Genomic DNA, 12,776 nt, shown 5'->3' on the forward strand with positions numbered 1-12,776 from the left:
AAGCTAACGAGTTATTTTTTTTTCGTTGTATTGTACCATAAATTGCAATCATTTTGATATATAATACATAGTAAAACAATAAAAGCAACACCAGAAAAATATTATCACAAAATGATCTACGAATTCGTAACGCGCAGACGTAAAAAAAAATTTTTTTTCTAAAATTCACCGTAATTCTAAATATTGTTCTAGAGACTTCCAATTTGTTTCAAAATTAAGACAAATGATTGAATATTACGATACTGTAAGAGTTTTAGATTAGAATTGCAGATTTCGACCATTTCGGAAGAGTTAAATTTGACGGAATGTCGAAATTTTTATATATATATTTCTTATATGCATATATTTCGGAGATGGAAAAAGCTACAACCTTCAATTATTTTTTATTGTGTTCTTCATGAAATTTCGCACATTTTGATATATGAAACTCTATAAAACGGCTAATATGAAAAGGAGCAAATGTTAGGATAATGCGATGTACGTATTTCGGAGACTTGCGGCCGGCGAATCGGCGCGCAGAGTGAAGGTAAATATATTTTTCAAAAATTCACCATAAATCACAATATTGTTCTAGAGACTTCGAATTTGTTTCAAAATGAAGGAAAATGACGGAATATTACTAGGCCGTAAGAGTTTTAGCTTACAATTGCGTTTTTTCAACTATTTCGGTAGAGTCAAATTTGACCGACGTGGTTTTTTTTTCTATTTATCGTGATTTATATGCAAATATTTCAAAAAAAGAGAAAAGCTACAACCTTCAATCATTTTTAGATGTATTCTACATGAAATTGCGCACATTTTCATATATAAAACTTTATGTAACAGCGAATTTTAAATGGTGCAAACATTTCGACAATCGCACAAAAAAAATTGATTTTTTTGGAAGAGTTACCGCGCGGACGTAAGGAAAAAGTTTTTTTTTGTTTTCATAAATTCACCATAAATCAAAATATTGTGCTAGAGACTTCCAAGTCATTGCAAAATGAAGTAAATGATTGAATATTACTAGAATATAAGAGTTTTAGCTTTCACAATTGCGTTTTCGGACCATTTCGGTAGAGTCAAAGTTGACGAAAATGTTGAAAAATTTTGCACTTTAACGTTCTTATTTAATGAAAATATTTCGAAACTGATACAAGCTACAAAAACCATGGGTTGTTTTTAGTTGTATGTGCATGAAATTGCGCACATTTCCATATATAAAACTTTATGTAACGGCAAATTTAAAAGGGTGCAAACATTAGGGAACAATCGCACAAAGAAAAAATTTATCGGAAGAGTTATCGCACGAACGTAAGGAAAAAGTTTTTTCATAAATTCACCATAAATCAAAATATTGTGCTAGAGATGTCCAATTTGTTGCAAAATGAAGGCAAATGATTGAATATTACTATAATATAAGAATTTTAGCTTACAATTGCGTTTCTCGACCATTTCGGTAGAGTCAAAGTGACCGAAGGTGAAATGAAAATTTTTGCACTTATCGTTATTTATACGAAAATATTTCAAAACTGATAAAAGCTACAATCATGAGTATTTTTTTGTTGTATTTTACATGAAATTGCGCACATTTTCATATACAATACTTCATATAAAGGGTAATTTAAAATGGTGCAAAAATTATGTCAAAGTGATGAAATAATTTTTGAGATGTGTCACTGATACTTTTTAGTGCGATAAGAAAGAAATTCGCGCTTGCGCGCCTGCGTAGCGATTGTAAACAAAACAACGCCTTGATCCGTGAACTCCCAGCATCCCCCAAGGCGCGTGATTCAAAAGTTTTCGGCTGGTAGGCCTAAAAGTATTTTTCCGCGAATTTAAAAAAAAAATTTTTTGAGCCGACATATGATACGTACAATCGGCATACGGGAGACATTTTGACTCGACGTTTAATATGTCCAATCGGTGTAAGAGGGTTAACTGACAATAAAGGCAATAAAACCGTTCTCACCTTACATATTATTGGCATATCTTCATAATGAATAGCCTATTCGAGGTTTATGTATGACGTTCATTGGTAGGCTAAGTCTAGTTGCAGTGCGATAACCACCAACATACAAGGACAGATTCACATTATGATATTAACTGACAATAATGGTAATAAAACCATTCTCACCTTATATATTATAGGCATATCTCTGAATTAAGTTCCATTCGGCAACTAAAAGCAGTGATGATATTGGTAAAACGAAATCAGTTGAATATTTTAAGAATGTAAACAAAACCAGACTGCAAATAGTAGATCGCTAAGTTCTTATCATAATACTATAATATGATAATAATATATACAATATGATTAGACAGTAAAACAACAATTTTAATAAAATGATCATTATTCTCAATACACTATTATTCAACTTTTGATAATGGATATAAGTCAGTGTTACAACCTAATCAGGCACCAGTCTCTCTCTCTCTCTCTCTCTCTCGAGAAACAGCTGATTGCTGACGTCATCTGCCATAACTATCGATCATTTATCGAGTTGCATTTAAGTTGTAACTGCTGATGTTCAATGGTGGCTTCCAAAAGTAAAAATAAAATACATTTTTACCCATTCTTCATTTAATGGAGATCTGAAGGAAGAATCCCAGTAAACTGAAGCTGCAGGTTATAGCCGAAGCTGAATAAAATGAATAATGGAGCACATGATGTCTCTTTAGATGGACTAATAAGTCTTCGAGACATCGTAATCCTTTTAACTCCGTGTAACTCTCTCTCTCTCTATATTGGCGACGAAGCATAAACGAAATACGTAAAACCATTTTTTACCTTATATATTATCATCATATCTTCATAATAAAAAGGCTATTCGGGGAGCAATTCCATATCAGTGAAATCAACTTTAATCTATGCGAGGCCAGCCAGCTGACAAAATGTACGTACATATATGATAATCAAATTATGGTAGCATTCAAAGCAAGATTATCTTTCAAAATTTTAATAGTGACGGTAGTAAATAATCGTTTAGAATGATCATATGTCCCCTGCATTGTTAGGGGTTTGTGGCAGAATGAAACAAACAAAATAACGTTTTCCTTTTAGGCTACGCGTTTAGGAAAAACATGAAATAGAATCACCTTTGCGATTTCATTTATTTTGATATTTTTTAATAATACAATAACTATCATTTATACTACTAACACCATCTACACATAACTATCTATGTACAGTTGCAGATGCGCCGATCTGTTGAGTCCAGTGTTACCAATTTTGCATTTTTAATGCTAGCTTTCATTTTCTTGAGGTAATTAGCAAGAATATTTCTTTTATTCTACTATGCTTGATATATCATGTAAGAAAAAAAGAACAAAATCTTGCAAAACCATTTTCAGGAATTGAACAGAATAGGTTTTGAAATTATTAGGAATCATAACGTAATATACAAGTACACTGTGTATGTTAGAAACATGTTTGGATTGAAAAAGAGAGCAATCAGTTGAAATTGGCTTGGTGGCATTGTTGTGTATGATGTGAATTTTTTAGCACTTTATGGAGCAAAATCTAGCAAAAATTGCCATTCCCATTTGGCAATACTGGCCTACCCACGTTTTGTTTACGTATGTTGTTACTGAAGTCGTGTTTGCCACGTTCTTTAAATTGTATCCATATAAACAAGTTAATTATGTGGCATCCAAAAGCCCTGATTCTTTTACTCTTATGGGAAAGAAACCTAAACGTCAGATGAAGGTTATTACGTGTAATATATTTACGTGTTGTGAAGAAGGGAAGAGGTGTTTCGCTGCATGCTGCTGGTGGCATTATCTTTATTATTCATCGGATTGCACTGCAAAATCGTTGCCATCTTTATCAACATAGATCGTTGGTGAATACCCATATGATTTACATAATTTTGATATTTCTCTTACCTCTCTCCCTCTCTTTCCTTATAAAAGAAAAGAGCCCCACGTGAGTACATAATAGCATATGCATATGTAGGCTTCTAGCTGTAATCCATAGGCTAGTAAGCTACATTGTTTAGTAGCATGTATACTACAGTAGGGCCTCGTTAATCACGGGGGATAGGGCCCAGAACCCCCCGTGATAAGTAAATACCCATGTTATCCTGGTACCCCCCCTAAAAATTGCTTTAAACTGCCTACTTTAATAATTAACCCACCCAAGACCACTATTTCAATGTTTATAACTGCCTACTTTAGTTCAAGCACCAAATATGTCTTCAACTATCACCTTAAACTAAATTCAAGACAGTTCCAAAGTTATTCTTTCCTATCTTCAATTTCCCCTTCATCACATCAGCAAACAAAAGTATAATTACCTAACAATTCCTTTCTATTTTCATGATTTGGCTGCTGCACCAAACTAAAAGTACATAGTATATCTATTTCGTGAATGAACATATTTATGATAAAAAAAACATGATTTACTGTAATGATTACAGCACCCAACTATAATATTAATTTATAGCAAAATACAGCAATAAAAATCTATTTTTGTCTTTTGTTTACGTTTAGAATTAGCTGATGCACGTTTATTACCGAAAGAATTATTTTGGAAAACAATTTAGTTGCTAAAAGAAACTAATTTATTAATGGAATTATTATTATTTTTAACTTTGTACATAATAGTTTATGATATTATGATACAGTAATTCATATTTCATTGTGAGAGAGAGAGAGAGAGAGAGAGAGAGGAGGGAAGAGAGACGAGAGAGAGAGAGAGAGAAACAGCTTGGGATGAGAGAATACTGTTACTAGCTTAGCTGGAGAATAACACAATGAAATTTGTATTTTAAATATTTTTATGGTGATAAGAAATGAAACATGGATAGTGATAAGATATTCTTTTGTATACTGTTATAATGTGAAAATCATTTAGTCAACTATAAAAGTTGTATTGAAGCAGTTTCGTAAATCACAGAATAATAGATCAGTATTATAGATTTTTACTGTAAGTGATGAGAGAGAGAGAGAGAGAGAGAGAGAGAGAGAGAGAGAGAGAGAGAGAGAGATTTTGCTATTTACATTCATAGTATATTTGAAAATTTGTAAATGAGTGTATCCTAAAAAATGCATTTAGTCTTGAAAAGAAGAAGAAAACACAGTACGTAATTAGTGAATCTTGCTCTATGATAAAATTCAAGATTTCGTTAATTTTCCAGGGATATACGTAGTATTTGGGCTCCACAAAAAAAGTAAGTAAAGTGATTTATGACAGAATTTAGAGGATACTTACGTAAAAATACATTGGTAGTTTGTAGAACGGTGTAACCACTCACATTGTGTAAAAATAGTATGTACCAAAGAGACTAGGTTTGGTGACGTCACGGTTGTCATACGTATTTTTTTCGTGAATGAATATACATTTATGATAAAAAAAAGTTACTGTACTGCTTAGAGTACCATACTGTAAAATTAATGTAATCACATCAAAATAAAGTAATCATTGCATGCTGTAAACATGTAAAGTGTATTTTTATCTTTTGAAAAATGCATTCCCCAAGGAATTATTCCTTGAAGAGGTTTTTTATTATAAAGATATGCCAATAATATATAAGATATGCATTTTATTATGAATATATGACAATAATATATAAGGTAAAAATGGTTTTATTACATTTACGCTCCATCGCCGATCGCAAACAACAATATGACAATCTATGACAATTATCGTTTGTATGACTGCAGCGTTCAGAGTTGATTACGTTATACCAAAACAACAATGAAGTTCGAATTGAAAAGTAATGTTTTCCTAAATGTTATTACTACTGTAATTACACTACTACTATTAACATTTCTAAAAGGTTAAGAATGGCAAAGGTGCTGTTAAATGTAACTCAATGTTTACATTTCTGCTGGCCATTCAACTACAAGTTGATGTCAATGATGTGGAATTATTCCATGAATAGGCTATAATATTATGAAGATATGCCAATAATATATAAGGTGAGAATGGTTTTATTACCTTTATTGTCAGTTAATATCATAATGTGAAATCTTGTTCATGCATTTGCTGGTTACCAGAACCTGACAAGGCTTAGCCTACAACGGACAAGCCCTCGATGCTGCTATTCATACCAGTGATATAGATTGAGAAGTGGTCCGAGGAAAAACCCGCGAATAACTGAATCCGTGATTGCTGATCCGCGACTAAGCGATGGCCCCACTGTACATATATTTTTATGGCTAATGTTGTAAAATAACTTTGAAACTGTCTTGAATTTAGCTTAAGGTGATAGTTGAAGACATATTTTGTGTTTGAACTAAAGTAGGCAGTTATAAACATGAGAATAGTGGTCTTGGGTGGGATAACTATTAAAGTAAGCAGTTTTAAGCAATTTTTGAGGGGGGGGGGGGGGCAGGATAACACGGGGGGGTTCTGGGCCTATCCCTTGTGATTATTGAGGACATTAAAACTGGAGCCAGTAAATTGGCAAAAGAATTCTAAAAATCTATTTATCAGGTACCTTCTGTACTCATACTGTAATAGGCCATAGGTGATGCATCCTGTAGGGAGTTATAGGTGGCTCAGCCACAGCTATATGCATGCTTGATGGACACTTATGTATTATCTAACAACTAGGCAGATATTAAGACTTCTTCATTCATGCCCCAGCAATAGCTTTTTGGTTGAGTAAACCGTCTTGTACTTCTCATAATTATTCTATTGATCATATCTCAAAACTACTGGCCAAATCCCATATATATATATATATATATATATAGATATATCTATATATATATATATATAGATATATATATATATATATATATATATATAATATATATATATTACACATATATATATATAAAATTTAAATCCTTGGAAGCTTACATGACAACACTGATAAAGATGGCTCTAGTATTAATTTAATCCTGAACCAGCTAGCATATCTATTTCACTGACCTTACATTATCCTAATAAACCTTGATGGTTTCATATTACACAAAACCACTAAAAAACCAACTCTTATTGGAAAATATTTTAGACTTTAGTTAAAAACAGTACAAAAAATTAGCATACAATATATAAAAATTAATATTCACAATTAATTCTCTATAATAAATTACGGAAGTTACAGAAGCAATAAAATCATATTATAAAATAAATTACTTGCCTTTCTTCGATAACCTTGCATTCTTATTTCTTTCTTTAGCAGCAAAAGCTTCTGATTTACTTTTCCAGTCCTTTAGCCATCTCCTCAACTTTTTTACATGACCTGAGATAAATAAGAAAATGTCCTTACTTGGTCATAAACTTGACTTTTCATCACTTAAAAATAAAAACAGCTCATTGTCAATTGCTATGGCATATATAAGTGAAGTCAAAATTTCCAAAGAACAAAAAACTTACATTTGTTCCCAATTACATGGCTACCCTTCTTTGGAGCATAAACTTGAGTCCAAACATTAGGTATTCTTTCCTGCCAAACTGGGAGTGGTGGCATTTCCTCAATCTCTTGCATCTCCTCTGACCTTCTAGTTGTTTTACCACTACCTTTTTTCTTTCTACCCCTCCTTGAAAGTCCATCTTTGCTTCTCCTCTTTCTCTTGTCTGATTTTGTTTCTTCCTCCTCTAAATCAATAAGAGATATCTTATCATCTCTACCCAATTCTCTTTTATATGACTCCACAGCTTCTTTCTTCTGATCAAGGTATAATTTAAAAGTGGAGAAAACAGGGAATCTTGGATTATTTTTTTTTAAGGCATTCAGAATAACAACAACAGAAGTCACATCATGTGAGGTACTTTCAGTTAATGATGAACTGGATTCAAGTGGTTTTGTTTTGTTGAATATATTCTCTTGGTAAATTGAAGTGCATCTATATTTTGGGAGATCATTTTCAGCCTCCTCCTTTAAAGACAATGTCTGAAAGAGAAATGTATCCATAAATATTGGACTTTGAGAGTTTTCCATTAAATTACTGAAAAGAACTTTCACTCTGACAAAAGCAAGTTGAATATGTATCCTGATACACCAACAAATGAACATACAAAAAGTTTTATATTTCTATAGAGTTTAAACCATTATCTTTATTGTACGTTTTAGTTAATATTTAGACTAAATTCTGGTAGGGTTCATGTTTTCATGTAAAAAAAAATCTAAACCTTATCTGTCTATTTCCTGAAACTTACTTAATTTACTGTTTATTCTAACATGGGAACTCTATTCCATAAAAGCTTGTTCCCAAAGACTCAACTTTGCAAAATCTACAGTAACTTGGCTCTTCTCTGTATTGGATTTCAGCAAAGTAGTGACTGGTAAGTGTCTAAAATGTCAACTTTGAAGAAACAGGTTCTAATCCACAATTCTGCCAGTAAGATTACTTCATAATTTTGCACTAGTATAAGGAATGAAACACTTCAAGAAAATGTGAATACCAACTTGACTAAATCAGTAGCCCTCATAAATTTTAGGTACACATGTGCTTATGAAGGTAAAAAGAAAAATTCTACATTGAGATACCTCAAAGTTGGCCATATAATACATCATCAATTGGTGGTACTAACCATAAATGCAAACCATTACTGTGAATACTGGGATGCCGCTGACATCCAAACAAGCAAACAATACTACAACAATGGTAGCCTAAGGGTTGAAATATGAAACACCAATAACATTATATCTATAGTATTTTAACTCATGTAATACTACCAAACAACCATCATCATTGTTCCAGTACTGTACAACTTAAAGAGTTTCTATGACATTTAATTTCTCATGCTTTCTTGCACTTTAACTTACACAAATTTCACCAAATCTAAAACTGCCCACCTCATAGTACTCAATCATGTAAGTCTAGATCTTGCAATTCTTCTGATGCCAAGAGAATCGGACTAACAGTAAAATATACTATTCTCTCTAGGATAGCGCTGAAGACATGTCCATGCCATTTTCCTTTCCCTACTTCACTTTCTCTAATCTCAACTACAAATGAACCTTCTAGACTAATGATTTTTACAATATGAATTTTTAGGTACTTATCCTCTATCAATAGCTTTATCTGCAGCTACTTGCTGCAGGTTTGATAAGTGTTAAAATTGAAAAAATCATTAATGAGCAAATGCTCCCATTGGTTACTCCCCCACCCTTTAGGAGGTGGGGGTAAACCAGCAAGATAACTTTTAAATGAAATTACAGTATCTATGATTTCATTTAAAAGTGAGTTTCATACTTAGGGAGCATGATTAGGGTCATATTTAGTGTTCAAACTCTGGAAATAAGCTTTTATTTGCATTTTTACAGACCATGCAAAACTTGTGCAAAAATTCCCCTTGCACAAGGCATATGATGAAGCAAAATATACATTACTTCTGGTTATCTAGATTCAGACATTTGGATACATACTGTGCACACAATCCATACATACATGCACTCACATACCTACATACCTATAGATAATAAAAACTTTGGCATTTGGAAGCAAGTGTAATCTCTCTGAAATAGATGAAAAAAAGAGTAACACGGCAACACTCGCTTGTTGTATCAAGTGCGGCAACTGGTGGAAGGGAAGTTACGGCATGTCATTTCACTTTGCGCTTCTGGGCAGTATCCATGGAATACGCCCTAGGCTCTGACAATGTTGCTTATTACAAGAACCTATGTTCATTTTTTTGGGACATACAAGTGAAAATGTAAAAAATCTTCTATGCAATTTTATAACCATTTGTCATTTTTTTTGTACTTCTCTTCTGTCTTCATTCTCTGGAGATACTTCAGTAAAATGTTCATAAATGAAAAGGAATGACTATACTAACCACGTAAAGTAAGACCCATTCACTCTATTTATTCATTAATTATATATAATTACTGAGAAAATCGGTTCGGTAATCAATGTTAAGCTTCATGGTAGAAGAAACTACAGACTTATCTCTAATGTCGTGGCCAGGTTTTTAATTCTAAAGAAAACCTAGATTCAAGGCTGTTCTTTTACTCTCTCCTAAGTCTATCTTTCTCTTCTAATTTGGCCATTCATTCACTTTAACTTTCCCAAACACCAATCCTTGCAATGATCACGAAGGTTGTCAGAATTGTAAATCACCTCTGGATGACCCTGGAAGTTCATGCGATGTACATCAATCACACAGTGTGTATATCAATTACCAATCTGGTCTTGTAACTTACCTTACAAAATCTAATAGATTTTGATAGGGAAGAGACAGAAGAAGAATCCATATATAGTATTGCCAAATACTGATCAAAAAAACTTTTAGAACACTTGTCTACACCCCTGGATGTATTCACTAAAAAGAGAAGACTGATCAACCAAAACACTTGCCGTCTTACTCCCACCCACTAACAGGGTGGGGGAGTAACTATTGGCAGTGTTCGCTTTTTCTAAGCCTGTGCCAATTAGCCCCAGATAAAGCTAATGATGGAGGGTAAGTTTTACCTCAAAAATTTTAACTGTACCATCATTTATCATTATCCTGCCATCTGACTTATCTTTAAAGTTTCACTTCTATATGGCAATTTCTTATTACACTGCCATCTGACTCCTCATCTTGAAAGTTTCACTTCTATATCAAAATTCAATTCTGTATAGCAATTTCTCATTATCCTGCCATCTGACGCCTCTTTTTTAAAGGTCCACTTCTGTACCATAATTCAACTCAACAGATTTTGATTCCAGTATGGTTGTGTTCTGAGTACATTATATGCAGCAAATTTTACCGAATGGAATTTACTTTCATACGATAAACTGCATTCCATGATGGTCTACATAACAGCACCTCAACTAAACACAATCTTTGGGGTCTGGCTTTCTGATAAGTAAAAAAGTCCCCATATTATAGCCTGGCCTTGAATCTTTCCTAGATTTCAAACTGCTAACAGCTATTCCAAATAGTTTTAACCTATACTAACCTGTACTTCATACTGTAGATTAAAATAAGAGATTTACCTATACGTAAACGTATTACATCAAAATGGAAGCAAAGCAGAAACCAATTATCATAACTCAGTTGACAAGTACAAAAGTCCAATAAGCTGAGAAGTTACTTATTCATAAAAAAGTTTTTTTTTTTTTTTTTTTTTTTTACTAAATACAGGCAGTCCCAGGATAACAGCAGTGATTTTCTTCTCTGCCGAGCACCAATAACTGAAAATCATTGATAACCAGAACATCATACTAAATATGGTAATAAATGGCTATTCGACACCACAAATGCCGATAAACTGCTTACCAGCACCAAATTTGCTTACAGATGCCAATAAACCACCTACCAACTCCAATAAAATGCTTACCGGCGCCAAAAATATAGTTATTGACAATATTGGCAAGTCAAGCATCGTAAAACTGAAATGCTGTTAACCTATGCCTATGATAAGTAATATATCATGACTTTCACTTATCAAAAGGGAAAGGGTAGGGATAAATAAAAGTTAAAAATCACATCTTAAAAAAAAATGATGATGATGATAAATAGCAAAGGACTTGATGGAATATAAAAATGAGCACCCATAAGGTCAACCGAGACCATATAGTCTCCCTCCCTGATGGATTCCAACCCTATGCAAGTAGTTTCCATTGTGTAGGGGGTTTGTTTGACAGGTGCTGATAGTCAACAGTAATATGACTGTCTCCAACATCAGGAATCTTTTCCCCCATAAAAAAGGCAGCTGTAGAAGTTCGAGGAGGGAGAACGGGCAATCTCCATCACACACTATTGTAGCATAGACTTATGATGAGCCGGTATTTCCGAAAGTGTCTCCCGTATGCTGGCGGGGTTCGGGAGTGAGCGCCGAAGCAGAATAAAAAGGTTTTTAAAAAAAAAAATCACAGCACACTTAGTTTTTGACTCCTTTTATTGTCATTGCCTGAAGTTTAGTATGCAACTATCAGAAATGAACATAAAATCATTATCATATATAAATACAGGCGGCCCTCGGTTAGCGGCAGGGGTTCCGTTCCTGACCGCCGACGCCCAAGCGATTTTCGACGCTAAGCGATTTTAAAGCCTACGGCCACCGCACACCTTCTTTCAAAACTATAGACCAGTCAAAGGCGCCGTAATCCCACAACGGTGCAATAAGTAAAATTATATTTATGCAGTATAGTACTATAGAATTTACTGTACAGTAGTACTGTACAGTACATGATAGCATTGTAAATACTGTAAAGTTAAAAAAGCCTAGCTTTAATCCTTTGGGTGTCTAGAGTATGTAAAGATATATAATAAAGTTTATACAGTGTACAGGTAGCTGTAGTGTTCAAGTTACGATCATTAGTCTTACGATAGTCCAATTCTATGAGAGATCAAATTACAATGGCCTAACTTTATCCATCTTCTAGTTACATAAGTTCAATAACAGCAAAAGAGAATGATGAAAGTATGGTTTTAACGTTATACGTGCGTTCCCCGTGAACGTGTACAGCCATGAACAACCGAACGAGAAATTTTTTTTTGTTTTTTTTTTTTTTTTTTCTAAGTACAACCGAACTGGATAACATCCGTTTGGCTTGTATTTCAATCATCGTACTACAGTACAACATTACCGTAGTTGTTATAAATGGCGTTATGTATAGAATAGAACTGAGATATCTTAATGTAATAACTTTATTCGCTATAGATCAAAGATCAATATAGTTAAAGATCAATCGGGAAATATACTATTAAATTTAAACCTAGTTATAACTGAAGCTGAGAAAACTGTTCAAGCTGCTAATGACTACTATTATTGTACATTGGCAACAAGGATAAAACTGCAGTAAACGTATGCCATCAAACACAACCGTAGATAAAATTGGGATAAAATCCTTTTAATCAAAACTACTGTGCTTGAAAGAACACATTTTACTGTTGGTTTCACGGC

The 12,776-nt window shown here is 33.3% G+C and overlaps 2 protein-coding genes across 2 annotated transcripts in view; one reads left to right on the forward strand and one right to left on the reverse strand.

Annotated features, from left to right (window-relative positions):
• The window catches only part of LOC135224816 (uncharacterized), a 451,449-nt gene that overhangs the window by 256,121 nt on the left and 182,552 nt on the right, over nucleotides 1–12,776 (forward strand).
• Nucleotides 1–12,776, reverse strand: part of LOC135225081 (ATPase family AAA domain-containing protein 5-like) — a 72,476-nt gene that overhangs the window by 21,588 nt on the left and 38,112 nt on the right. The window contains exons 4-5 of the mRNA XM_064264343.1: nucleotides 7,313–7,829; nucleotides 7,077–7,178 (exon numbers count right to left, since the gene is read on the reverse strand). Coding sequence (XP_064120413.1) covers nucleotides 7,077–7,178; nucleotides 7,313–7,829 — 619 coding nt within the window. The remainder of the gene's footprint in view (nucleotides 1–7,076; nucleotides 7,179–7,312; nucleotides 7,830–12,776) is intronic.

Source organism: Macrobrachium nipponense, chromosome 12 (genome assembly GCF_015104395.2).
Source record: "Macrobrachium nipponense isolate FS-2020 chromosome 12, ASM1510439v2, whole genome shotgun sequence".
NCBI classification, from domain to species: domain Eukaryota; kingdom Metazoa; phylum Arthropoda; class Malacostraca; order Decapoda; family Palaemonidae; genus Macrobrachium; species Macrobrachium nipponense.